Source organism: Erythrolamprus reginae, chromosome 9 (genome assembly GCF_031021105.1).
Source record: "Erythrolamprus reginae isolate rEryReg1 chromosome 9, rEryReg1.hap1, whole genome shotgun sequence".
In the NCBI taxonomy this organism is placed as follows: domain Eukaryota; kingdom Metazoa; phylum Chordata; class Lepidosauria; order Squamata; family Dipsadidae; genus Erythrolamprus; species Erythrolamprus reginae.
In genome coordinates, this window is record NC_091958.1 from 54,584,200 (window position 1) to 54,610,806 (window position 26,607).

At 43.3% G+C, this 26,607-nt stretch overlaps 1 protein-coding gene across 1 annotated transcript; it reads left to right on the forward strand.

Annotated features, from left to right (window-relative positions):
* Window positions 1-2,188: 2,188 nt before the first annotated feature.
* Window positions 2,189-26,097, forward strand: GNA12 (G protein subunit alpha 12). The gene is made up of 4 exons (XM_070761280.1): window positions 2,189-2,702; window positions 6,128-6,343; window positions 22,268-22,318; window positions 24,268-26,097. Exons 1-4 carry the CDS (start codon window positions 2,337-2,339, stop codon window positions 24,835-24,837), a joined length of 1,203 nt encoding a protein of 400 aa, XP_070617381.1. The 5' UTR covers window positions 2,189-2,336; the 3' UTR covers window positions 24,838-26,097.
* Window positions 26,098-26,607: the final 510 nt, after the last annotated feature.

Genomic DNA, 26,607 nt, shown 5'->3' on the forward strand with positions numbered 1-26,607 from the left:
TGTTTAGTTTCCACCCATTGCTTCTTGTTCTACCCTCAGGTGCTTTGGAGAATAGGTTGACTCCCTCTTCTTCAGGGCAACCCCTGAGATATTGGAAGGCTGCTCTCATGTCTCCCCTGGTCCTTCTTTTCATTAAACCAGATATACCCAGTTCCTGCAACCGTTCTTCATAGGTTTTAGCATCCAGTCCCCTAATCATCTTTGTCGCTTTTCTCTGCATCACCATAATTCATTTGAGGTTAGATTACTATGGAACACCTGCCCATTGTGGTTTCAGATTTGTGCTTAAACACTATTACATGTTGTATTAACCAAACCATAGTCTTCTCCCCATTGCTTGCAAAATAGGCCAACCTGAGTTCGAATTGGAGGAATCAACCCCAGCCCTTTTAGGCTTTCAACCAATGCATGTTTTTAACCCCAACTTAGGCCAAAAACCCATTAAAAATAATAGCACTGGAGGAGGAGGGGGGAGGAGGGGAGGAGGAGGAGGAGGAGAAATATCCAATAGCAGGCTTTCTTGGGTTTAAGGCTGAAAGACTTCGGTACATTGTCTTGATGGAGATCTGGTGACATCTGGTGGGTGAGCAAGCAAAGACCTCCAGAAGGAATGTTATTCTCCGAAATAAATACATATTGGGCACAGCATAAACTCTGAGGCAGTTTCCCGTGTTTTGCTTTTGGGGACAATGGGCCACAGGACACTAGGATAGGATAGGATAGGATAGGATAGGACCGAACAGAACAGAATAGAATTCTTCATTGGCCAAAGTGTGATGGGACACACAAGGAATTTGTCTTTGCTGCAGATGCTCTCAGTGTACATAAAAGAAAATATACATTTGTCAAGAATCTTGAGGCACAACATTTAATGATTGCCATAGGAGTCAACTAAGCAATGAGGAAATAATCAAGAATTAGAACAGAATAGAATAGAATTCTTTATTGGCCAAGTGTGATTCCTGACAAATGTATATTATCTTTTATGTACACTTAGAGCATCTGCACCAAAGACAAATTCCTTGTGAGTCCAACCACTCTTGGCCAATACAGAATATCCTTTTAACTTTATTGTCATGCTGAATGTACACTAATCGGCATACATTAGAAGGAAACTTCATTGCAATACAGCTCTCCAAGGGGTCACCCCCTCCAATATACACTACATAAACATGACAAAATGAATAAATAACCATGTGCCCACATATGTTCATGACACAGGGAAACAAGTTTAATTGGGACATGCATGTACATGGTGAGAAACTCCAGTTGATTTCCAGTCCTGCAAAAGGCTGATCTGTAGCTGGAGACCCTCACCTCCGAATGGATACAACGGGAATAGGAATAAAGACTATTATTATTATTATTATTATTATTATTATTATTATTTATTAGATTTGTATGCCGCCCCTCTCCATAGACTCGTAATAATAATAATAAATACAAATCTATATAATAATAATAATAGTAATAATAATAATATGAGTGATAAAATAAAATTGAAAATATATCAACTTGTTTGTTACTGTTGTGTGTCCTGGTGTGTGTCCCCTCCTTTTCTTTATATCGTTCTCTTTTTAAATGTAAATAATAGAATAGAATAGAATTCTTTATTGGCCAAGTGTGATGGGACACACAAAGAATTTGTCTTTGGTGCAGATGCTTTTAGTGTACATAAAAGAAAAAGAGACATTGGTCAAGAATTAAGAGATGCAACACTTAATGATTGTTATAGGGGTCAAATAAGCAATGAAGAAACAATGCATATTAATAAAATAAAAATCTTAAGAGAACTTATTAAAAAAAACCTTAATAAAAATATTATTTTTTAAAAAAAAGGAATAGAAGAGGAAGTTAAAAGGGACCTTGGAGGTCTTCTGGTACAGACCCCAAGCAGGAAAAACAATACATATACCATGACTCATAACTGTACTCCAAATCCCATAACTCCTATAATAGACACCTCTTCTTCCATTCACAACCTTCTCCCCTGGGTGACGTCACGAGCCCATTTCCCCCCATGCGCCCAATCAGCACCGGCCGCCGTCGCCCCCGCTCCGCCCTGACCCTGGGAAAACCCCGCCCCGCCGCTCTCGCTCCTGTCTTGTCTCTCAGGGAGTTTCCACCCCGCCCCTCGCCCGCTGACTGGTTCCGTCTCGGATATTTCCCCGCCTCCCCTTTCCTGGCCGGCCAATCGAGCGCCGCTTTTTAGCCTCCCCCCCGAGGCCCCGCCCCTTCGGGTGGGCGTGAGGGCGAGGACTGAGGAGAAGGTCGCGGCGGCTGAGGCGGCGCCTTTCCCGCCCGGGCCTGTCTGAGGGGCCGCCGCCGCTGCCTCCATGGCCGGGGTGGTTCGCTCCTTGGGCCGCTGCCTGTGGCCGGCGGGCGGCGAGCCGGCGGGAAGGCCGCGGGAGACGCCAGGCAAGGAAAGCGGCCTTCCCCGCTCGCCCTCCCCGCCGCCTCCTCCGGTCCCCGTCCGCCGCCGGGAGCTGGAGCGGGAGGCGCGCCGCCGGAGCCGCGAGATCGACGCGCTGCTGGCCCGCGAGCGCCGCGCCGTCCGCCGCCTGGTGCGGATCCTGCTGCTGGGCGCCGGCGAGAGCGGCAAGTCGACCTTCCTCAAGCAGATGCGCATCATCCACGGCCGCGAGTTCGACCAGAAGGCGCTGCTCGAGTTCCGCGCCACCATCTACGAGAACGTCGTGAAGGTTGGTGGGTGTGAGAGGGGGGGGAGAAATCGCTGCGTGGCCTCCATTCCTTCTTTCCACGCCCCCTCGCCTGGCGACGCCCCCTTTCCCCGCCCATTTCTCTCCCTCTCCCCACTCTGAGAAAAGCTCACCCCACCTCCCTTCCCCCTCAGGTGTGTGTGGGGTATTTGCAGTGGGAGGGGTTGGACTAGGGTGGATCGCTGTGTGGCCTCCTTTCTCTTCTTCCTTTCCCCTGCCCCTCGCCTGGCTGTGCCCTTTTCCCCCTCCCCACTCTGGAAAAAGCTCCCCCCTCCCTTCCCTGCAGGTGGGGGTATTTGTAATGGGGGGGGTTGGATTTGGGGGTGGATCGACACATGGCCTCCTTTCCTTGGCCCCTCAGCTGGCCACGCCCCCTTTCCCCCTCCCCACTCTGGAAAAAGCTACCCCCTCCCTTCCCCACAGGTGGTATTTGTAATGTGGGTGATTGGACTAGGGGTGGATTGCTGCGTGGCCTCCTTTCCTTCCCTCCCTCCCTCCCTCCTTTTCCCACCCCGTCGCCTGGCCATGCCCCTTTCCCCCTTCCCACTCTGGAAAAAGCTCCCCCCTCCTTTCCCCGCAGGTGGGGGTATTTGTAGTGGGGGTTTGGACTAGGGGGTGGATCTCCGCATGGTCTCCTTTCCCTTCTTCCTTCCCCACCGCTTGTCTGGCCACGCCCCCTTCCCCCACCCACCCTTTCTCTCCCCTTCCCTCTCTGGAAAATGCTCCCACTCCTTTTCCCGCACATGGTGGTATTTGTAGTGGGGGGGGTTGAACTAAAGGACCTCTATGGCCCCCTTCCCCACCTGGCTGTGGAGATCTGCCCCTGCTTTCTTCCCCCAAGGATGTTCTTTCCATCTTCCGCTGCATGATTTGGGGTGGGTGGGGGGTTGATCACTTTCTTCACGTTCCTCCCTTCCCCCCCCCCCAAAAAAAACCCCTCCACCTTGCAAGATTTCCTGTTGGTCTCAGATCCCCCTATCTACTATCCCTCTATCTCAGTGTTTCTCAACCTTGGCAGTTTGAAGATGTGTGGACTTCACCTTCCAGAATTCCCCAGCCAGCAACGCTGGCTGTGGAATTCTGGGAGTTGAAGTCCACACATCTTCAAACTGCGAAGGTTGAGAAACATTGTGTTAATAGTCCAGGTCCAGGTTGAAGAGTGTCTGCTTTTATGAAGAGAAATTGGTGGTTGGTCTGCCGCCCTTTCCCCTCCCCACCCCTTCCAACTTTACCTGCAGGATTTTCTGGTGGTTATGACCTATAAAGCCCTTCATGGCACTGGACCAGATTATCTCCGGGACCGCCTTCTGCCGCACGAATCCCAGCGACCAGTTAGGTCCCACAGAGTTGGCCTTCTCCGGGTCCCGTCAACTAAACAATGTCGCTTGGCGGGACCCAGGGGAAGAGCCTTCTCTGTGGCGGCCCCGACCCTTTGGAACCAACTCCCCCCAGATATCAGAGTTGCCCCCACCCTCCTAGCCTTTCGTAAGCTCCTTAAAACCCACCTCTGTCGTCAGGCATGGGGGAATTGACATGTTCCCTCCCCCTAGGCTTATAAAATTTATGCATGGTACGCTAGTATGTATGATTGGTTTTAATTTGTGGTTCTTTTTAAATTAACTTATATATTAGATTTGTTTTACATTGTATTGTGTTGCTGTGAGCCGCCCCGAGTCTGCGGAGAGGGGCGGCATACAAATCTGATTAAACTCAAACTCATCACCAGAACAGAGCTATCCAAATTGGAACTTGCAGTCTGTAAGGACTGCCTTTGCATAGCGTTAAACTAAAATTTTAATTTTCAGCATCCTATGATTGGATTCAGAAAACGAGTAAAAAAAACCCATGTGTATGTATGTTTGGTTTTTTAAATAAGGGTTTTTAAAATTATTTTAAATATTAGATTTCTTATATGTTGTTCCATTATTGTTGTTAGCCGCCCCGAGTCTACGGAGAGGGACGGCATACAAATCTAATAAATAAATAAATGGATTATCATGATGTTTTTGGAGACAGCCATGTTTTTATTAAAGTTCCTAGAGGAAAGAAATGATATTAAAAAATAATAATTTATTGGAGGGCGTTAACAACATTCCTTCCCACCTTTCTTGAGAGTTCAGAAGACTTCTAATTCGACATGTGCCATTGTTATTTCTTAATGTGCACTGGGCAATTAAAAAAAGGGAATGGGGCCCGGATATACACACCTTCCTAGTTGCACAGGCTTGTTTTCAAATATGGCTTTCCAGCCTGGGGGGTTAAAAAATACCTGTTCTAAACCTTAGGAATCCAGGCTTTTCCTCTTGCGAACCGATCTTAGATTATTGGCCCAAGCCACGGTTTTTCCTAAGAAGGAGGAGGAAGGGAGGGGAAAACCCATTTGTTTATTCTATGGAAGGTTTTTCTGGACCTCTTCCCGTACCTTAAAAGTGGTTCTTGAAAAGTGAGACTTACAGAAGCTTGTCTCCCAACAAGCATGGTAGTTTGCTGCAGGTGTTGCGAAAGTAAATTCTTGCCTTCGCCCAAGTAGCCTTGCTCTGTTGGTGGCAGAGTACTACCCACAACAAATGAGGATTTTATCTTTAAGAAAGCCACATCCCGGCTTAATAACAAGGATGGAATTTGGCTCTCGAAGTTGTCTAAAATATCTTGGAATGCAGAGCAAAGAGAACTGGCCAAAGAAAGCGCACGTGGTTCTATTAGTGTGTTAAAGAGTGAGTATAAATGGGCGGAATAGGACCTAAAACAGTGATGGCGAACCTATGGCACAGGTGCCACAGGTGGCACGCGGAGCCATATCTGCTGACACACGATCCGTTGCTCTACCTCTGCTCCAGTGTGCATGTGTCAGCCAGCCAGAGGCTGTGGGGAGGTGTTTTGGGCTTCCAGAGAGCCTCCAGGGGGAAGGGGAGGGTGTTTTTATCCTCCCCCAGCTCCAGGGAAGCCTTTGGAACCTGGAGAGGGAGAAACACAAGCCTACTGAGCCTACCAGAAGTTGGGAAACAGGCTGTTTCCAGTCTCCAGAGAGCCTCGGGGTAGTGGGGGAAGCTATTTCCGCCCTCCCCCAGCATTGAATTATGGATATGGGCACTCACACATGCTCGATAGCGCACACGCATGCTCTTTCAGCCCCCGACGGAAAAAAAGGTTCGCCATCACTGAGCTAAAGTGAGAAAATATTATTTTACCAAAAGAGTAGTAGATGCTTGGTACAAATTTCCAACAGACGTAGTTGGTAAATCCACAGCCACTGAATTGAAACATGCCTGGGATAAACATAGATCCACCCTAAGATAAAATGCAGGAAATAGTATAAGGGCAGACTAGATGGACCAGGAGGTCTTTTTCTGCCCGCAATCTTCTATGTTTCTAAGGTGTATTTCTCTGTTGTTGTTGTTGCTTTTTAGGGCTGCAGGGTTCTGGTCGATGCACGGGACAAGCTGGGCATTCCTTGGCAGTACACAGAAAACGAGAAGCATGCCATGTTCCTAATGGCCTTTGAAAACAAAGCAGGCATGTTCATTGAACCTTCCATGTTCCAGTTGTATGTACCAGCTCTGACCGGCTTGTGGAGGGATTCTGGGATCAAGGAAGCTTTCAGCCGTCGAAGTGAATACCAGCTGGTGAGTAAACCGAGTCGAAAGCAAATCTCCCGCCGTTTCCTAAATGCTTCTCCCATTTAAAGCGGTCTCCTATAAAGACTAGCTCTGGACCATCTAGCCAAGATGTAGGAGCACCGTACTCTAGAGCAGTGTTTTTCAACCAGTGTGCCGTGGCACACTAGTATGCCGCGAGACATGGTCAGGTGTGCCACGAAGCTCAGAGAGAGAAAGAAAACAAGAGAGAAAGAGAGCAAGCAAGAGAAAGAAAACAAGAGAGAAAGCAAAAGAGAGAGAAAGCAAGAGAGAAAGAGAACAAGTGAGAAAGAAAGCGAGAGAGAGAGAGAAAGAGAGAGAGAGAGAAAGAGAGGGAGGGAAGGTGGGAGAGAATAAGACATAGGGGGAGGTAGGAAGGAAGAGAGAAAGAGAACAAAAAAGAGGAAAGAAGGAAGAGAGAAAGAAAGAGGGATGGAGAGAGAGAGAAAAAAAGAGGAAGGGAAAGCGGGAGGGAGAGAGAAATAGAGCAAAAAGGAGGAAGAGAATTTTTTTGTCCCAACTTCTTTTAGCGCCCACCCCCCTCAATGTGCCCCATGGTTTTGTAAATGTAAAAAATGTGCCGTGGCTCAAAAAAGGTTGAAAATCACTGCTCTAGAGCAGTGATTTTCAACCTTTTTTGAGCCGCGGCACATTTTTTACATTTTAAAATCCTGGGGCACACCGCCAGCCAAAATGACACAAAATGACAGCCTAAGATACTTTCCTCTCTTTTTCCATCCCTGTCTCTTCCCCACCCTTGTGTGTGTGTGTGTATGTGTGTAGACACTCTTGAACCATTTCCAAAAACAGGTGAGGGCTGGGGGGGGGGGGTTCTCTCTTATTCTTTGGGTGCTTTTTATCATATGCTTTAAATCAAGAGTCACTTCTCTCTATTGTTTCTCTCTCTTTCCTCTCATTCTCTGTCTCAATCGTTTCTCTTTTTTTCCTGCCCTTTTTGCTCATTTATCTCCTCTCTCTCTCTTGCTTGCTTTCTCTCTCTTTCTCTCTCTCTCTCTCTTGCTTTCTTTCTCTCTGACACTTGCTTTTTCTCTCTTTCTCTCTCTTGCTTTCTCTTTCTCACTCTCTCTCTCTCTCGCTTTCTTTCTCTCTCTCTCACTCTCTCAGCAAAAAGTTGCGAGACTGGAACCTGAGCTTCCTTTTTCACGGCACACCTGACCATGTCTCACGGCACACTGGTTGAAAAACACTGCTCTAGAGTAAGTTTGAAGTTGCAACTTCAAGCAATTGGCAGAGGCTAGGTGACCTATGCCTTCCCCCCACTTAGTATGATTAAATCCACACACACAAAATTTATCACATTCCCTTTTGAGGTGTAGATGCTGTATTTATGATTTTGTCAACACTAAAACTCTCAAACAGTTTGCCCATTCTATCAAGGTATGTTGGGTCGGTACCAAGGTGGTTAAAAAAAAGCTTGGGTATTTTTGTTTTCCTTCCTTCCTTCTTCCCTCCCTCATTCCCTCCCTCTAATTGTTCAGACAAAGCTTAGTTGAACAAGAGCTATTCAGAACTGGAGAATATTTGTGAACATCCGCAAAATAAAGAGCAAGATATAAAAAATTGGAGGCTGCAAATAATGTGGATAGATAGGTGTGGATAGTAACTTTTGTGCGCTGATTTACAAAATGGAAGATTCCTTGTGTCACATTGGTGCCGATATTTAATACATTTTAATGGTGTTTCTTCTGGACCTGGTAACTCCCAATGTAATATATCATGAGTGCTGCTATCAGTAGAACAATGTGGAACAATTTGCTTCCTGTTTTAAACTTCCACTTTCTTTATGTAAAGGTACACACAGTGAATAGAAATATCAAAACACGTGAAATATGTAATGTTCTGTATGGAAGTAATTTTTTAAAGTTCCATGTACAATCTCTTCACTTGTTGAAGAAGGAGCACCTTGTAGCAAGAGGTGTGTTTATAGTAGCCAAAAATCAAGAGGAATCTGGTAACACCTTCTTAGATTTTTATTTTTTAATTAAAAACATGCAGTACTGTGAGTTGCAGCTCACTTCATTACTGTGGCTAAGCCTTGTTGGCTTGAAGAGAAAGGAAATGGTTTATGAAATCGTAGGATTTATTCATCTGAAAATATGTTGCTGGGCTCTTTCTGGGTTTAAGGATTATCTTACAACTTTTAGACTAGTCCATGTTAAAAGTTTTGGAAAAGCTAGAGTTGGCTGCCTGCCGAAGTAACAGTGAGAATTTCAACAGTTGGCCTTCTCCGGGTCCCGTCAACTAAACAATGTCGTTTGGCGGGACCCAGGGGAAGAGCCTTCTCTGTGGCGGCCCCGACCCTTTGGAACCAACTCCCCCCAGATATCCTTGCCTTTCGTAAGCTCCTTAAAACCCACCTCTGTCATCAGGCATGGGGGAATTGAGACTTTCCCTCCCCCTAGGCTTATAAAATTTATGCATGGTATGTTAGTATGTATGATTGGTTTCCAAATTAGGGTTTTAAATTAACTTAAATATTAGATTAGTTTACATTGTATTATTATTGCTGTGAGCCGCCCCGAGTCTGCGGAGAGGGGCGGCATACAAATACGATTAATTAATAGATAGATAGATAGATAGATAGATAGATAGATAGATAGATAGATAGATAGATAGATAGATAGATAGATAGATAAAAACAGGGGCTTTGAACTGGATCTGAGCTTTGTTTTAACCAGAGAAATTCATAGGGCATTATTAATGCTCCTTTGGTTTTATTTGCAAATACAAGAACAAGCTCTCACAGAATTGTTTCCTATAAGATCAGACCACTTCCTTGTTAAGCAAGAACACATAATAACATTATCATATGAATGCAGTTCTACCACTTTTAAATTGGTTAGACTGGAAAGAAACACAAAACTCTATGGCTTTGGGCCTCCTACGGCAGATTGAAAGTTGCTTCGAAATAGCAATAAGATTATATACCGCTTTACAGCCCTCTCGGTTTACAGAGAGTCAGCCTCTTGCCCCCAAACAATCTGGGTCCTCATTTGACCCACCTCGGAGGGATGGAAGGCTGAGTCAGCCTTGAGCCTGGTGAGATTCGATCTGCCAAACTGCTGGCAGCTGTTGATCAGTAGAAGTAGCTTGCGGTACTGCACTCTAACCACTGCACCACCAAGGCTCTATATAAATAACTCTAAATAACTCATAACAAATTTGGGGAATATATTATTGACATATGTGCCGCTCCAATATCACCAGAGAAATCCTCAGAATATTGAGGCAGAAGATCATGCATGGAAATACACACACACACAAATCCAATACAGGCAGACCTGGACTTAGGACCGTAATTGAGGGTGATTATTCAGTGGGCCATCACTTAACTGACCCAGTGATTGTTAAGTGAATTCACCAATCCTATCATCTATTTAAAAAAAGAGAGAAAACAAAATCAAGTGAAGTTAATTGGAAATGTATATAAATATTTAATAAATCATAGAACGATAGGTTGGATATTGAAAGGCAATATGATCAGCTGGTGCAAAAATTTTGGCACAGAGATAAATTTAGAAACATAGGAAAAGATATGGGTATATAATTGGAAAATAACAAAATCAATTTCTTTCAAAGAAAATCAAATTAATATGTTCTATAGATGGCACCTTCCACCATATAGGATTTCCAAAATGTTTCTGACTGCTTCACCCGTCTGTTGGAAATATATTTCCACGCATGGTGGACATGCTCGTAAGCCAAGAAATATTGGAATAAAGTAGAGAAATGGATAAATGAAATAACAAAGGAGAAAATCAAAAAATCTCCCGAATTTTTCCTACTGGGTATTTCAAATACAAAGTATAAAAGAGAAATTTATTATTTAATAATACATATATTGGTTGCGGCAAGAATTACATTTGCACAGAAATGGAAAGAAAAGGAAATACCAAAAGATGTAGAAGTACTTAAAAAAATTATAGATTGTGCAGAATTAGACATGATGACAAAACGCTTGAATAACCATGTCGAAATAGAATTTTATAAAATTTGGGATAAAGTATATGAATGGTGGAATTTTAAAAATAATTTTAAAAATTAAATAAGCAAGAATTTATCATTATTTGAACTTATTAACTTGATGGTTAACAGTATGTATATATGAATAGTTTAAAAACAATATAAATATAGAGTATTTTTTGGCAACATGATAAATTTAGAAGTGTTATATTTTATATTTATTTTAGATTAAGCATTTGATATTTTATAGATAAGAAAATTAATTAATATAGAGAATATAGAGTTAAATTTAATAAGAACATAGGGTATGTGTGTTATATTTCTGTATTGATCTGATTATAGTTAGGCTTTTTTCTTTTCTGTACTGGTTAGACTTCTACGATAAGCGGAGCAATGGTAGCTCCTTAAATGTTAAATGTTGTTTGTTTGTTTTTTGTTTGTCTTTTGAAAAATAATTTTAAAAAATTGGGGGGGGGAAAGACAGAAAAGCTACATAAAGTTACAATGGCCTAAATAATCAACTAAGAAGTTCTTAGTTTGTCAAGTGGAGATCACAACGTTTTTAGCAACTGTAGACATAATGGAAACCTGCAGATATAGCTTAGCTTTTTCCCCCCAAAACCCCCTGAAATAAACACCAGTTTCTAGCAAAAATAAATAAATTGTTAATGATCACAAATACCTACAAATGCCAACACCCAAAATGTAATCACATAATTGCAAGGGATGCTAGCCGACAGAACTTCAGATCTCAAATGCAGTTATCTTTTTGTGTGTGTGTGTGTGTGTGTCCCTGTCAACCCACAAAAAGTAGCAACACAGTCACAAAGTAGAAGATTACCCATATCAGCAGGTTTTCCATTATGTCTACAGTTGCTAAAACCTTTGTGATGTGGTCTCGGCTTGTCAAACTAAGAACTTCTTAGCTGATTATTTAGGCCACTGTAACTTTCTGTAGCTTTTTCTCCTTTTTTTAAAAAACAATATAAAAATGTGTCCCCAATGGCATGTTCCCCCCCCCCCCCCCCCTGTGGTTTATAAATCTGTTTCAAGTTTGAAACAACTTTGTAACTCACTTGGCTGTTTACCGGTACTTTAATATGTATCTTTTTAAAAAATAAAAATAACTGGTTTTTTTTTAAAAAAAAACTTATTTGAAGAGCAATTTCAAACCTCTTTGTTTCCTACCTTGATTTCTGCCATTTGAACTGCAGCTGATTTGTGCTTCCGTTGGCCCCACTCCCAAATAAATGTACAGAATGTGTCCTTAGAGAGTAAGTTGCCCTTCTGCCTCCCCAAAAGTGGTTTCTTGACTGAGCTCCATTTATCTATTGAAACCGGGTAAATAAAATTAGGATTTTTTTCTACTTAGAAAGTAAATCAGGGTGCAGTACATTATATTGTCAGACATCAGAATTTTAGAACTTTGTTCAGCAGCACTTTAGTGTAGCCAAAGCCATATATGCTGAAGTTTGGACAATATTTATCTGTTTCTTTATTTATATCTCGCCTTTATTATTTTTACAAATAACTCAAGGTGGTGAACATATCCAACACTTATCCTATTTTCCCCACAACAACAACGGGACTGCCCCCTGCCTCGTCCCAGCGGCCGATTAGGTCCCACAGAGTCGGCCTTCTCCAGGTCCCGTTGGGGCCTAGGGGAAGAGCCTTCTTTGTGATGGCCCCGGCCCTGAAGACCCACCTCTGCCGACGGGCATGGGGGGCCATGAGCAACGAGATTGTCTCCTGCCGATGTTGTGAATGATTGAATTGGATGAATGCGGATGACTGTATATGGGGCTTTTAGGATTTTTATTAATTTTGTATAATTCTCTTTTGAAAAAATAATTAGATTCCTTCACACATATTGTCTGTACAATGTTGTACACTGCCCTGAGTCGCTTTGGGAAGGGTGGCATAGAAGTCTAATAAATAAATATTTATTGTGTGGTGGGTAGGCTTGAGAGAGAGAGAGATTGGCCCAAAACCACCCAGCTGTTTTCATTCCTAAGTGTGGGACTAGAACTCTCTGTCTCCTGGTTATTGGCACTAGGGTCACCCAGCTGGATTTCATGTCTAAGGCAGGACTAGAACTCACCATCTCCTAATAATTGGTCCAAAATCACCCATCTGGCTTTTATATTTAAAGTGGGACTAGAACTCACCAACTCCTGGTGATTGGCCCAATGTCACCCAGCTGGATTTCATGTCTAAGGCAGGACTAGAACTCACCATCTCTTGGTTTATTCCCTGGTTTTCAACCAGTAGACCAGACTAGCTCTAAAACTTTCTGAAGGATGTGTGGCTTGCACCATTGTTTGAACAATCCCGAGGAGGAGGAGGAGTATGTTTCTGCTAAACCCTCAAGCAGTCCAGCCTTCAAACCTGTGAGCAGATCATTGCCCTGGGGCCAGAATCCCAAATTACCTCCTTGAGAAATGTAAGACTGAAAATGTCATCAAGATCCTAAGGAAACTCAGCTTGACCCTAAATCCATTTGTAAACAACCAGGCAACTTGAGGCTTTGTGAAACCCATCAAGTCATGCTCAGCTTTTTCATAGCCATATTGCTCTGTCCTTCCAGATGGTTTTTTTTTCTGTTTCCCCCTCTGGCTTACTTCAGTGTCATCATAGGATGGGAGGGTCCATGAAAGAACCTGCCCCCTCCCCTGAAAAAAAAAATCAGTCAAATCATCTAACTGTTTACTGCCTAACTCCAAATTAGAAACACCTAAAACTTAGTTAAAATATGGAAGATTGTCTATTTGAGTAAAGTGTGTCAAATATTAGCATCGTGCGCTCGCAGTTGTCTTTGTGCATAGCTCAGCTGTAAACACATGGACACGATCCAGGAAATGGGCGCTAGTTATTGCTTCGGGGGCTGATAAAATATGGTTAACCTGCTATGTAAACAATGTCATCTGGCGGGTCCCAGGGGAAGAGCCTTCTCTGTGGCAGCCCCGACTCTCTGGAACCAGCTCCCCCTGGAGATTAGAACTGCCCCTACCCTTCTTGCCTTCCGTAAACTCCTTAAAATTCACCTCTGCCATCAGGCATGGGGGAATTGAGGCATTTCCCCTCCCTCCCCACGGGCCTATATAATTTTTGTATGGTGTGTCTGTGCGTATGTCTGGTTTAATAATGGGGTTTTTTAAATGTTTTTTAAATTTATTAGATTTGTTATGAATTGTCTTATTGTATGCCGTGAGCCACCCCAGTCTACGGAGAGGGGCGGCATACAAATCTAATAAATAAATAAATAAACAAACAAACAAACAAACAAACAAACAAACAAACATAATAGAGGCAAAATCCAAGGCTCTTTATAATTCAATACTGTATACTGTACTGGCTTTTTGCTGTCAACTTGAGTGTTGACCGTTAACATTTCAGGAACTGTCCCGTATAGAGAACTTGGTGGAAATTTACAGCATTCTACGTGTTGCAATTTGAATTTGGATCCCTTTAACTAACCCTGTAGAGCAGAGGCCTTCAAACTTGGCAGCTTTAAGACTTGTGGACTTCAACTCCCAGAATTCTCCAGCCAGCTATGCTAGGCTGGAGTTGAAGTCCACAAGTCTTAAAGTTGTCATGTTTGAGGACCCTTGCTGTAGAGGTAGTCCTTAGCAACCAAAATGTTAGCCCCCCCACCCAGGAGATTCGCACCGCCCCCACCCTCCTCACCTTTCGCAAGGGTCTTAAGACTCACTTATGCCGCCAGTCTTGGGGCAATTAGATCTCAGCCCCCTGGCCGACGAATTTATTTATTTATTTATTTATTTATTTATTTATTTATTTATTTATTTATCAGATTTGTATGCCGCCCCTCTTCGCAGACTTGGGCCGGCTCACAGCAATAATAATACAATGTAAACAATGTTTGTATGGCTGTTGTTTGAATGGGTATGACTGATTTTTAATATAACTAGGGATTTTAGATTGTTTGTTTACCTTTTAATCAATTGGATTTAGCTACTGTATTCTGATGTTTTTATATGTTGCAAGCCGCCCTGAATCTTCAGAGAGGGGCGGCATATACAGTGGTACCACTACCTACGAACGCCTCTACTTAGGAAACTTCCCTAGATAAGAACCAGGTGTTCAAGATTTTTTTGCCTCTTCTCAAGAACCATTTTCCGCTTACAAACCGGAGCCTCCGAAACTGAAACAGAAAAGGCAGGGAGAAGCCTCCGTGGGGGCCTCTCTAGGAATCTCCTGGGAGGAAACAGGGCCAGAAAAGGCGGGGAGAAGCCTCCGTGGGGGCCTCTCTAGGAATCTCCTGGGAGGAGACAGGGCCTCCACCCTCCCTGTGGTTACCCCAATCGCACGCCTTATTTGCTTTTACATTGATTCCTATGGGAAAAATTGCTTTTCTACTTAAGAACCTGGTCACGGAACGAATTATGTTCATAAGTAGAGGTACCACTGTAAATCAAATTAATTAATTAATAAATAAATATTCAGAGGTATCATACTGCTTAGTTGAGACCGATGCTAAGATCTTATTTTGAAAAAAAAAACAACCAATATTTTTACCATAGTTCAGTGTTACCCATGTGCTAAAAAACATTCCCACCCCCTGTTCTCTTCACTTCACTTTGTTTCCATTACCTCCCATGGAATCTTCTAGGCCTTGCCCTTAAATGGCAATTGTCACAACAATGGCGAGGTTATGCGCGGCTGTGTCTTGAGTTATGTGCTGTCGGCTTGTGGGTTTATTTTATTTATTCTCTTTTATTGAACACGATTGTGAGCCTGTCCAGGATTATCTTAACCGCAAGATAGATGGCCACATAAAAACAGCGGGAGTGTGGGGTGTGTTTGACACACTGTGGGCACAGATCGCCCTGAGCATTTGAACTCAGAATCCATCTTTCCAAAGGGGTGCGCGTGCATGCGTGCAATCCATTCAGAAAGCAGGGAGCCCTTGCAGTGATAATTCTAATTTTAGGTGATGGTGAGAGATGCGCTCTATTTATAGCCCTACCGTGGCAGGAAACTGCTCATTCACAACTATATGTCACTTACATTTGTGGGGCTTATAATTTTGCTCTGGGATAAGTCATGAAGCACAGCTATCTGGGCAGCTGGTATGCATTAAAAAGATATTTGTTTTCAGTACATGACGCTCTGGTTAGTATTTGTGTTTCTTAATACCAGTAGTCCTTGATTTAACGACCAGAATTGTTAACTGGGTTTTGCCCTATTTTATGATCTTTGTTGCCACCGGGAATGGCTGCAGTTGTTTAATTGTAGGAATCTGGCTCCCCTATTGACTTTTCTTGCTTGCTTGTTTTTTTTTTAATGTTGGGGACCTGTTATATGTTTTTACATAAATGTCTAATTAGAATAGAATAGAATTCTTTATTGGCCAAGTGTGTTTGGACACACAAGGAATTTGTCTTTGGTGCATATGCTCTCAGTGTACATAAAAGAAAAAGAGACATTTGTCAAGAATCATGTGGTACGACACTTAATGATTGTCATTAAGTCAAACAAGCAATGAAGAAACAATCAATATTAATAAAAATCTTAGGATACAAGCAACAAGTTACAGTCATACAGTCAACATGGGAGGAAATGGGTGAAAGGAATGATGATAAAAACTAGTAGAATAGAAGTGCAGATTTAGTAGAAAGTCTGACAGTGTTGAGGGGAATTATTTGTTTAGCAGAGTGATGGCGTTCGGGAAAAAATTCTTCTTGTGTCTAGTTGTCTTGGTGTGCAGTGCTCTGTAGCGATGTTTTGGGGGTAGGAGTTGAAACAGTTTGTGTCCAGGATGCGAGGGGTCAGTCAATATTTCCCCCGCCCTCTTTTTGACTCATGCAGTATACAGGTCCTCAATGGGAGGCAGGTTGGCAGCCATTGTTTTTTCTGCCGTTCTGATTCTCCTCTGAAGTCTGTGTCGGTCCTGTTGAGTTGCAGCACCAAACCAGACAGTTATAGAGGTGCAGATGACAGACTCAATGATTCCTCTGAAGAATGTTCCAATGTCACAAAAGGGCATCACGTGATACTGAGACCCTACAACAGTGATAGCGAACCTATGGCACGGGTGCCACAGGTGGCACGCGGAGCCATATCTGCTGGCACATGAGCTGTTCCCCTAGCTCAGCTCCAACATGCATGTGTATGCCGGTCAACTGATTTTTGGCCTGCACAGAAGCTCTGGGAGGGCGTTTTTGGATTCCAGAGAGCCTCCAGGGAGATGGGAGAGGGCATTTTTATCCTCCCCTGTCTCCAGGGAAGCCTTTGAAGCCTGGGGAGGGGGAAACACGAGCCTACTGGGCCCACCAAAAGTTGGGAAACAGGCCATTTCTGACCTCCAGAGGGCCTCCAGGAGGCAGGAGAAGCTGTTTTCGGCCACCTTAGGCATTGAATTATGGGTATGGGCACTCACGCATTCACCATCACTGCCCTACAGTGTCTGTAAGGTCTTGTACCGTAAATATGAGCCAGTTGCCAAGTATCCAAATTTTGACCACTTGACCACGAGGATGCTGCACCGGTCATAAATGTGAATACCAGTCACCAGCGCCATTGTAGCTTAGAACGGTCACTAAAAGAACCGTTGTTTTAAGGACTACCTGCACCCTCACGCTAAAACGGAATATTCTTTCATAGCCGCCACTTTCTCTGCGGTTTATTAAAGCGGTATGACTTTGCCCAGCGTGTGAACCACCTACATTTTTATGCTTTATAAACTGTAAAGATGAAAGCAAGAAGAAGCTCCTTGAAAGCAAGAAAGAAGCTCCGCGGTATCAGTCCGAAATAAAACAAGATAAAAACTTGTAACAATGCTCAGATGTGGGAGCTGGCTTGTTTCAGGGCTGAAGTTCCCAGTTCTGGGTTTTCAAATTCCCAGATGTGGGATGACTCATGGCTGCTGTTTCAGAAATGGGGGACGGCACCTCCTCCTACGTTGTCCCAGTTGGACAGACTGACTCAGAGGATGCACGAGAAGAGAGAGAAATATAAAGTGAAAATGAATCATCTTTGTTTTCATGTTAACTCTTTAGCTATAAAATATACAGTATACACACCATATTTTTCGGAGTTTAAGAGGCACCTTTTTCCTCCCTAAAAGAGGCTGATAATTTGGGTGCCTCCATCAAAGCAAGACCCTTTAATCCAAAATTAGTGGTTCCAAAACACTGTTGGTTATGACCTTTAAAGCCCTTCATGGCATCGGACCAGAATATCTCCGAGACCGCCTTCTGCCGCACGAATCCCAGCGACCGATCAGGTCCCACAGAGTGGGCCTTCTCCGGGTCCCGTCAACTAAACAATGTCGGTTGGCGGGCCCCAGGGGAAGAGCCTTCTCTGTGGCGGCCCCGACTCTCTGTAACCAGCTCCCCCCAGAGATTAGAACTACCCCTACCCTCCTCGCCTTTCGCAAACTCCTTAAAACCCACCTTTGTCGTCAGGCATGGGGGAACTGAGATATCTCCCCCGGGCCTATACAATTTATGTATGGTATGCTTGTGTGTATGTCTGTTTAATAATGGTGTTTTTTTAATATTTTAAACTGTAAATTATTAGATTTGTTATAAACTGTTTTTTATTGTGTTGTGAGCCGCCCCAAGTCTGCGGAGAGGGGCGGCATACAAATCTAAATAATAATAATAATAATAATAATAATAATAATAATAATAATAATAATAATAATAATTAAAAAAAATTTTTTTTTTAAAACAGCAATTCAGTACCAGGCTATGGGCGGTTGATCCTGGCTAAGACCTTTCTAAAAATTGAGTTAGCTTCCATATTAGACAGGAAACCTTGTGGCAGTGAATTTTTAAAAAAAATACAGTGTTCCCTCGATTTTCGCCGGTTCGAACTTCGCAAATAGCCTATACCACGTTTTTTCAAAAAAAATATTAATTAAAAAATACTTTGCGGGTTTTTTCCTATACCACGGTTTTTCCTGCCCGATGACGTCATATGTCATCGCCAAACTAATAATTTTTTGCAAATAAATTAAAAAAAAATAATTATTGTTAATAAATAATTATGTTTATAAATATCAAATGTCTTATTCAAAGGTGAGTACCAGTAATAATGGTGAGTAAATGGTTGTTAAGGGAATGGGAAAGGGTAATTTAGGGGTTTAAAGTGTTAAGGGAAGGCTTGGGATACTGTTCATAGCCAAAAATGGTGTATTTACTTCCGCATCTCTACTTCGCGGAAATTCGACTTTCGCGGGCGGTCTCGGAACGCATCCCCCGCGGAAATCGAGGGAACACTGTAGAGATCTAATTTTAAACAGAATGAAAGATGCCATCTAACACCCAGCGATGGGCTACTAGCCAGAACGCTAAAATGTGCTTGCCGCCGCAGTTCGTAAGTGCTTGTGGGGCCAGCGCGATATTGCTTCTGCACCTGTGGAGGTAGTACGGAGCCGCAGGTGTGCCTGTGTTTGGGCATGCGCAAAAGCAAAAAAACCTCACCGAAACACGGGCGCACCTGTGGCTCTGTGCGCAATTGTACTACCTCCACAGGTGCAGAAGCAAAATCGCTCTGGCCCTGCAAGCACTTACAAGCAGCAGCGGCGAGCAAGCACAATATAGCGTTCTGGCTAGTAGCCCACGCTGGGTGTTAGATGGCTAAACCTGAACAAAAATATTATTTCCTTTTGTTTGCTGTTTGCTTTTAACCAAGTTATGTTTTCCCCATCAATCCAAGGACAACAGAGAGGTTAATGATCGGAAGACATTGTTGGTACGATGGAGGGTTTATTTATTTATTTATATATTTGTCAAAGAAGTATAGTATTATAGTACATATTAACATAACATAAGTAGAACTGTTGTGGTTAGCTCTGGCCCAGCTCCTGCCCCAAGGACTGTGGATGTGGGGGAGACATCCACATGCTGCAGGCCTGTTTCCCCCCCCCCCCGTGGAATCTGCTGATGAAGGCTCCTCTGACCAAGAAGACATGAGTGACAGGGAGGAGGAGAGTGTGGCAGACAGCTCCGAAGGAGATCAATTATCTAGCTCCTCCTTGGATTTGGAACAAGAGTTAATGATACAGACACGCATGCGGAGAGCGATGTATAGGCAACAACAACTGAGAGATTATTATCAAAGAAAATGAGGCCACCTGTGGTTGGGTGGGGCTGTGGTAATTAGGGAGGCTGCTATAAATAGCAGCCTGTGGGTTTGGCCATTGTGGAGGATTATCTGATCATTGTGTTTCGTGACTGCTTTACTGACTTTGACCTTTGTGTGCTGATTTTCCCCCGCTTTGAAACTAACCCAGAGCAAAGTGTGTTTCACTTTGTGAAAGAAGAAGGACTGTGAATTGCCTCACAGCTGCAAGCTAAGTATCTCAGAACTGATAAGGGACTTGTACAAATTACCAGTTCGTTTGGAGACCAGTGCTCTTTGCTATACCAAAAGAGGGCTTAGTTTAAGTGAATTTTCATTATAAAGAACATTGTTTTGAATTTTCAAACGTGTGTGTGTCTGACATTTGTACCTGTGAATTTTTGGGAGGATTCTACCAGAGAGCCCGACAGAACATAGAACGTAGTAATAGAAAGGATAATAAACAGTAGGACAGGGACATTAGGCACATAAATGCACCTATGCACACCCCTAACAAACCTCTTGGAAAAAGGGAGAGGTCAATTGTAGATAATGTAAGGTTGAAGATTTTGGGGTTGGGGGAAGCAACAACAGAGTCAGGTCATGAGTTCCAGGCGGTGACCACTCTATTGCTGAAATCGTATTTTCTGCAGTCAAGTTTGGAGCGATTTACATTCAGTTTGTATCTATTACGTGCTCTTGTGTTGTTGTTGTTAAAGGTGAAATAGTCACTGACAGGGAATACATTATGATGTATGATTTTATGAACAACAGTTAAATCAGTTTGGAGACGACGTAGTTGTAAATTTTCTAGATTTAGTATTTGAAGTCTGGAGGAGTAGGGTAATTTGTTAGGTGAGGAGGAGCGAAGGACTCTTCTTGTGACGTATTTCTGGGTTTAAGAATTAAAAAGTACACCTCAGTCCCCATCAAATCAGATAAGATGAAACTAGCACTAGATAAGGTTGGATTAAATTGTTCCCATTTAAAGATCTGACGTGTGTAAAAATTGGATTTTATTCAGGAGTTCAGGTTGCTCGTAGATCTGGTTGTTTTGTGTACTATATACTAAGTGCCATAAATGCTGACCGCCTTCAACCCCCTTTTGTTGAACAAAGGAAACGCAAAGGGCAAAATAACACAATAATGTAGCAGGAAGAAACAGTCCTATGCGGGACGTTTACAAACAACTACATTTCAAATTTGAGTATATTTTGCTTGCTTGGGAAATATAAGAATGGTGGGAGCAGACGTAGCTTTAAGGCAGGGGTGTGCAAATTTTGTGGACTTCATCTCCCAGAATTCCCCAGCCAGCTCTGCTCTATGTGTTCCTTCTGGGGCAGTAGCTGAAAACAATTTAAGGTCTTCAATTGTGTACTTTACTGGAAACCACATGAAGGTTGTTTTATCTTGTAAGCCATCTGGGTAAACAGAGAGCAATTCACTTCTGTACTGTGGGGCTGTTTTGTACTTTGTAAGGGGGGAAAAAAACCCTCTCCTGCCCAGGTATTGAGGAAACAAATGAATGAGCCATTGTATTATATCACAAGAGTCTGTGGCCTGTCCTAAGGGCATATAGACAAAGCTATTTTATTTTACAGCCTGCTGTGTAAATTCTCTTCCCCAAAGTGTGTACACAGCTCCAGCCTGGCTTAAGGACTGTCCCATCAAGGGATCATTGCAAGGCAGAGCCGAGCAGCATAAATACCGTATTTTTCAGAGTGTAAGACGCACCAGAATATAAGACGCACCTTAGTTTTTGGGGAGGAAAATAGGGAAAAGAATCTGCTTGCCAGGTATTCATCTGGCTAGCGTCCTTAGTCTGGTCAGCTTCAGCACATTATTTTATCCCCTGGTTAAGAGCTTAAAAAAAAATTATTCTGAGAGAGTAACAATGAAAGAGCTTGCAAGCCGGTAAAAGCTGGGAACATTGTTAGCACCTGGTTAGAGCTGGAAAGAAACATTTGGAGCAAATAGAGAATGAAAAAATAATAATCAAAGACCGGATTTGGAAAACATTCTTTGCAGAAAGTAACAATGAAAGAGCTTGTGAGCCGGGAAGAGCTGGGAACATTATTAGCACCTGGTTAGGGCTGGAAAGAAACTTACTCAGAGCAAGCTAGAGTAATGAAAAAAAAACCTGCAAAGACTTAGGGCTTGGAAAACATTCTTCGCAGAGAATAACAATGAAAGAGCCTGCAAAGTAAGAGCTGGGAAGATCGTTAGCAGCTAGTTAGGGCTGGGGGGAAAAGCTATATTCAGAGTATAAGATGCACCCAAATTATCAGCCTCTTTTAGGGAGGAAAGAGGTGCGTCTTATACACCGAAAAATATGGTAGGTTTTCAGAGGTTGATTTTTCCAGATCACGATTCTGGTTCTAAAGCAATGTGGTCAGTTCTGTGACAGTGTACTTCATCCTGGCACTTGTACTGTGGTCTACATTTCTTAACCTAAGCTAAGTTTTTCTGTTTTGCAAAAACAGCTGCTTCATTGCCTTGCAATTGGATGATTCTAAAATGATTTAAGTTGACCCAAAGGTTCGGTTGGTTGGTACAGGACACAGCATGCTGGCAGCTGAGAAACATTTCAACAGGATATTTTAGACACTGCATCAGTTGCCAGTAACTTTCCGTGTACAATTCGAGGGATATTGAAATCCTGATGTGGTGAGAACGTGGCTTTTCCAGAGGAATATTGAGCACTAAAGTCTTCAGCGTGTCTTAACCATGGGACATTTTAATCTAAATATAACTCTTGTGAGCTGCTCAGAGTTTGTTGAAGTAAGGCAGGATGTAAACCATAAGTAAATACACTCTCCTTCTCTTTCTCAACAGGGTGAATCAGTAAAATATTTCCTGGATAATCTGGATCGGATTGGCCAGCTGGTGAGATGTTCTGTTCGTCTTGTTTTGTGTCGTACACATTCAAATCATAGACGAGAGAAGTAATAGCAGTGGAAAATGTTCCTCAAAATCATAGAACTGGATGTTTGAGTGTGTGTAGATGTAGTAAATATCTCTTCTAAAGCAGACTAATGATTTCTTACATGTAGGAGCTCTTATTCTTTCTCTGGGGGAAAAAGTATGTTTTGTGCCCACTGTTTAAAAAAGGCCAAGACCTAATGACTGAATACATCCATTGTTCATGCAAACTCCCTGTAGTAGCAGTGAGAGTTTGCCAGTCTTGGCTTCGGAGAAACCTACTTTGTCAGGAGCTCTGGGTTGTCTGGCCTTTGTTGAAAGGGTGGCACATAACTTCGGAAGCTACGGAAACCAGGCTGCAAAAGTTTGTAAACTAATGGAATTCATACTTCAGATTATGTTTGCCTAACCCTCCCTCCAAGGAACCAAATACAAAATAAGTGAGGGGGGGGAAATAATGTCAGATAAAAGTAAACTGCTAAAACAAACACAGACACAACCTTGACTTCTGAGCAGCTCGTGTAAGATTAGCTTGTAGTTTATCCTTCCCAGCTTCAGTTCAAGAATCTTCATTCTACTTGTAGTATATCTAGATCAGAGTGCCCAAACTTGGCAACTTTAAGATTTATGGACTGCAATTCCCAGAATTTGGCTGGAGTCCACAAGTCTTAAAGTTATTATTATTATTATTTATTAGATTTGGATGCCGCCCCTCTCCGTAGACTCGGGGCGGTTCACAACACAATAAAACAGTTCATAACAAATCTAATAATTTACAATTTAAAATATTTTTAAAACCCCATTATTAAACAGACATATGTACAAACATACCATACATAAATTGTATAGGCCCGGGGGAGATATCTCAGTTCCCCCATGCCTGACAACAAAGGTGGGTTTTGAGGAGTTTACGAAAGGCAAGGATGGTGGGGGCAGTTCTAATCTCTGGGGGGAGCTGGTTCCAGAGAGTCGGGGCCGCCACATAGAAGGCCCTTCTACTGGGGCCCGCCAAACGACATTGTTTAGTTGACGGGACCCGGAGAAGGCCCACTCTGTAGGAACTAATCGATCGCTGGGATTCGTGCAGCAGAAGGCGGTCTTAGAGATATTCTGGTCCGATGCCATGAAGGGCTTTATAGATCATAACCAACACTTTGAATTGTGACCGGAAATTGATCGGCAACCAATGCAGACTGCGGAGTGTTGGTGTGACATGGGCATATTTGGGAAAGCCCATGATTGCTCTCACAGCTGCATTCTGCACGATCTGAAGTTTCCGAACACTTTTCAAAGGTAGCCCCATGTAGAGAGCGTTACAGTAGTCGAACCTCAAAGTGATGAGGGCATGAGTGAAGTTTGAAGACCTTTGATCTAGATCAGTGATGGCGAACCTTTTTTCCCTCGGGTGCCAAAAGAACATGCGTGTGCACTATCGCGCCTGCGCGAGTACCCACACCCATAATTCAGTGCCTGGGGAGGGTGAAAACAGCTTCGCCAACCCCACAGAGGCCCTCTGGAGGCTGGAAACGGCCTGTTTACCAACTTCTGGTGGGCCCAGTAGGCTCGTGTTTCGCCCCGCCCCCCAGGCTCCAAAGATTTCCCTGGAGCCGGGGGAGGGTAAAAATGCTCTCCCCCAGCCCCCTCGGAGGCTCTCTGGAAGCCAAAAACGCCCTCCCAGAGCCTCTGTGTGAGTCAAAAACCAGCTGGCCGACACACACATGCATGTTGGAGCTGAGCTAGGGCCACAGCTTGTGTGCCAACAGATACGGCTCTGCGTGCCACCTGTGGCACCCCTGCCATAGGTTCGCCATCACTGATCTAGACGCTGTTTCGGTGGACTCAACTTCCCTTTTGAAGCACGATCTTTCTCCTACTTCCTGTTTCTCTTCTTTTTCTTCTTTTCTTTCCTGCAGAATTATTTCCCAAGTAAACAAGACATCCTGCTGGCTAGAAAAGCCACCAAAGGCATCGTGGAGCATGACTTCATCATCAAGAAGATCCCTTTCAAAATGGTGGACGTGGGTGGGCAGAGGTCCCAGCGCCAGAAATGGTTCCAGTGCTTTGACGGCATCACCTCGATACTGTTCATGGTCTCCTCCAGCGAGTACGACCAGGTCCTGATGGAAGACCGGCGCACCAACCGACTCGTCGAGTCCATGAACATCTTCGAGACCATCGTCAACAACAAGCTCTTCTTCAACGTCTCCATCATTCTGTTCCTCAACAAAATGGACCTCCTGGTGGAGAAGGTCAAGACGGTCAGCATCAAGAAGTATTTCTCGGACTTCAGGGGGGACCCTCACCGTCTCGAAGACGTCCAGCGCTACCTGGTGCAGTGCTTCGACCGGAAGAGGCGGAACCGCAGCAAGCCCCTTTTCCATCACTTCACAACCGCCATCGACACCGAGAACATCCGGTTTGTCTTCCACGCGGTCAAGGACACCATCCTCCAGGAGAACCTCAAGGATATCATGTTGCAGTGAGTGAAAAAAAAATGGGATTCTCCCTAACCCGTCGTAGGCCAACCCTGTCACCACGTGAGGTGTCCTTTCCTCCGAAGATCCACGCTGTGCCTTGAGTTAGGAAAGCTGAGAAGCAGGGAGGAAAAAATTGCAGACGTTTTAAGCCAGCTCCTGCATCGCTACTCAACTAAGAACACAACTGAATGCTGTGTTTCCTCTTGGCCTTTGAAAAGAAGCCAAAGTTGTGCGAATTCATCTTACTCTGCAACAATGCCAGAATGTTCTGGCTTCCTTACCTGTCGGCCTTAAAACTAGTTTTGGGTGCTGAAATAACGAATTCGGTATAATATATTTCATTTCTTCACCCCGGGAGAATACACGGCAATACAATAATCCCAATTTTCAGTATAGGAGCCAGGTGTGTACATAGAGGATTGCCAACATTCGGGTTGTGTTGGCTCTTGTTTTAAGGAATCTGACTTCATCTTTCCTCCTGTAGAAAACCCAGAGTTGTAAACTGAAATTTAGACAGCCATACAAGCAAAAAAACCTTTTTTAAAATCAAGATGTACCAAAGCAGGTTAGATATCCAAAGCCTAGGTCCGTAGAACATGGCTTTGTGTGAGATTCTTACTGCTTGGTGAGACGTAGTTTCAGCGGTAGTAGTGAAAATAAGTATTTAGTGCTTTGGTAAAACATCTTTGATTCTGTTAAAAATTAGATCTCTATTTTTTTTAAAAAAAAATCACTGCCACAACAGGGTTTCCTGTCTAGTATGGAAGCTAACTCAATTTTTAGGAAGGTCTTAGCCAGGATCCACTGCCCATAGCCTGGTATTGAATTGTTGTTTAAAAAAAATATTTATCAGTGTTTTGGAACCACTGAGTTTGGATTAAAGGGTCTTGCTTTGCGAGTTTAATCATGTAGGGGTTTACCAATGTATGTCATAATGCTTTTTTAAAAAAAAATAAACCTGACACATGTAATTTGCCCCTTTAAAGCTAGAATAGAATGTGTGTGAATTTGCAGAAGGCTGTGAATAACATTGATGTGAGCTTATTTTTTTTCCCCATTCTAAAATGTTTATATTTAACTATGGGTGCCTTTCTTTTGTGTACAGAGTCACACTTTTTGTCTACTCTGAGGTATGTATTAATCAAACTTAAATCCTGCCTTATCCATCCTGCAATCATTATTCAGGGATAATCTTAAGCATGGGAAACGTTTACTGTGACTTTGGTACCGTATTTTGTAATAAAACTAAGGGCTCCGTTCTTCCTATCATTATCTTCTCTGAATGTCGTGCACCCACCCTTTGGGGACCATCAAATGCAAGGCAATTCTCTAGGCCAGGGATCCCCAAACTTGGCAACTTTAAGACTTGTGGACTGGCTGGAGAATTCTGGGAGTTCAAGTCCACAAGTCTTAAAAGTTGCCAAGTTTCAAGACTTCTGGTCTAAGAACTGATAGCACAAACCATTAACCAATTTAGCACAAGTCAATAACCAATCTTTTACGAGTTCCAGTCAGGGGAATTCTAAGATTTATTTATTTTTTTCCCCATTATGTAGGTCATTCAGATTTACACTGGTGTGTTTTTGGTGCGATGTCCCTCATTCTAAAGCAACACTTTCCATTTTATTAGTAGGTTTGGTGCAGAACTGATCTGTTTCCGAGAAGAGGGTTGGTTACCTTTGATTCCAGGTTTGAAGTAAAAGCGAGACAGGCTTAATCATTAAAAGCCACAGACTTCTGTTTCAGAGGCTGCTTCTTTTAAGGGCTTACCTATGG

What these genes read in the sequence shown, in the direction of transcription:
- GNA12 (XM_070761280.1), top strand. Translation starts at nt 2,337, where the DNA reads ATGGCCGGGGTGGTTCGCTCCTTGGGCCGCTGCCTGTGGCCGGCGGGC. An exon ending in TCTACGAGAACGTCGTGAAG is followed by an intron (nt 2,703 to 6,127) that starts GTTGGTGGGTGT and finishes GTTGCTTTTTAG; the next exon opens with GGCTGCAGGGTTCTGGTCGA. An exon ending in TGGATCGGATTGGCCAGCTG is followed by an intron (nt 22,319 to 24,267) that starts GTGAGATGTTCT and finishes TCTTTCCTGCAG; the next exon opens with AATTATTTCCCAAGTAAACA.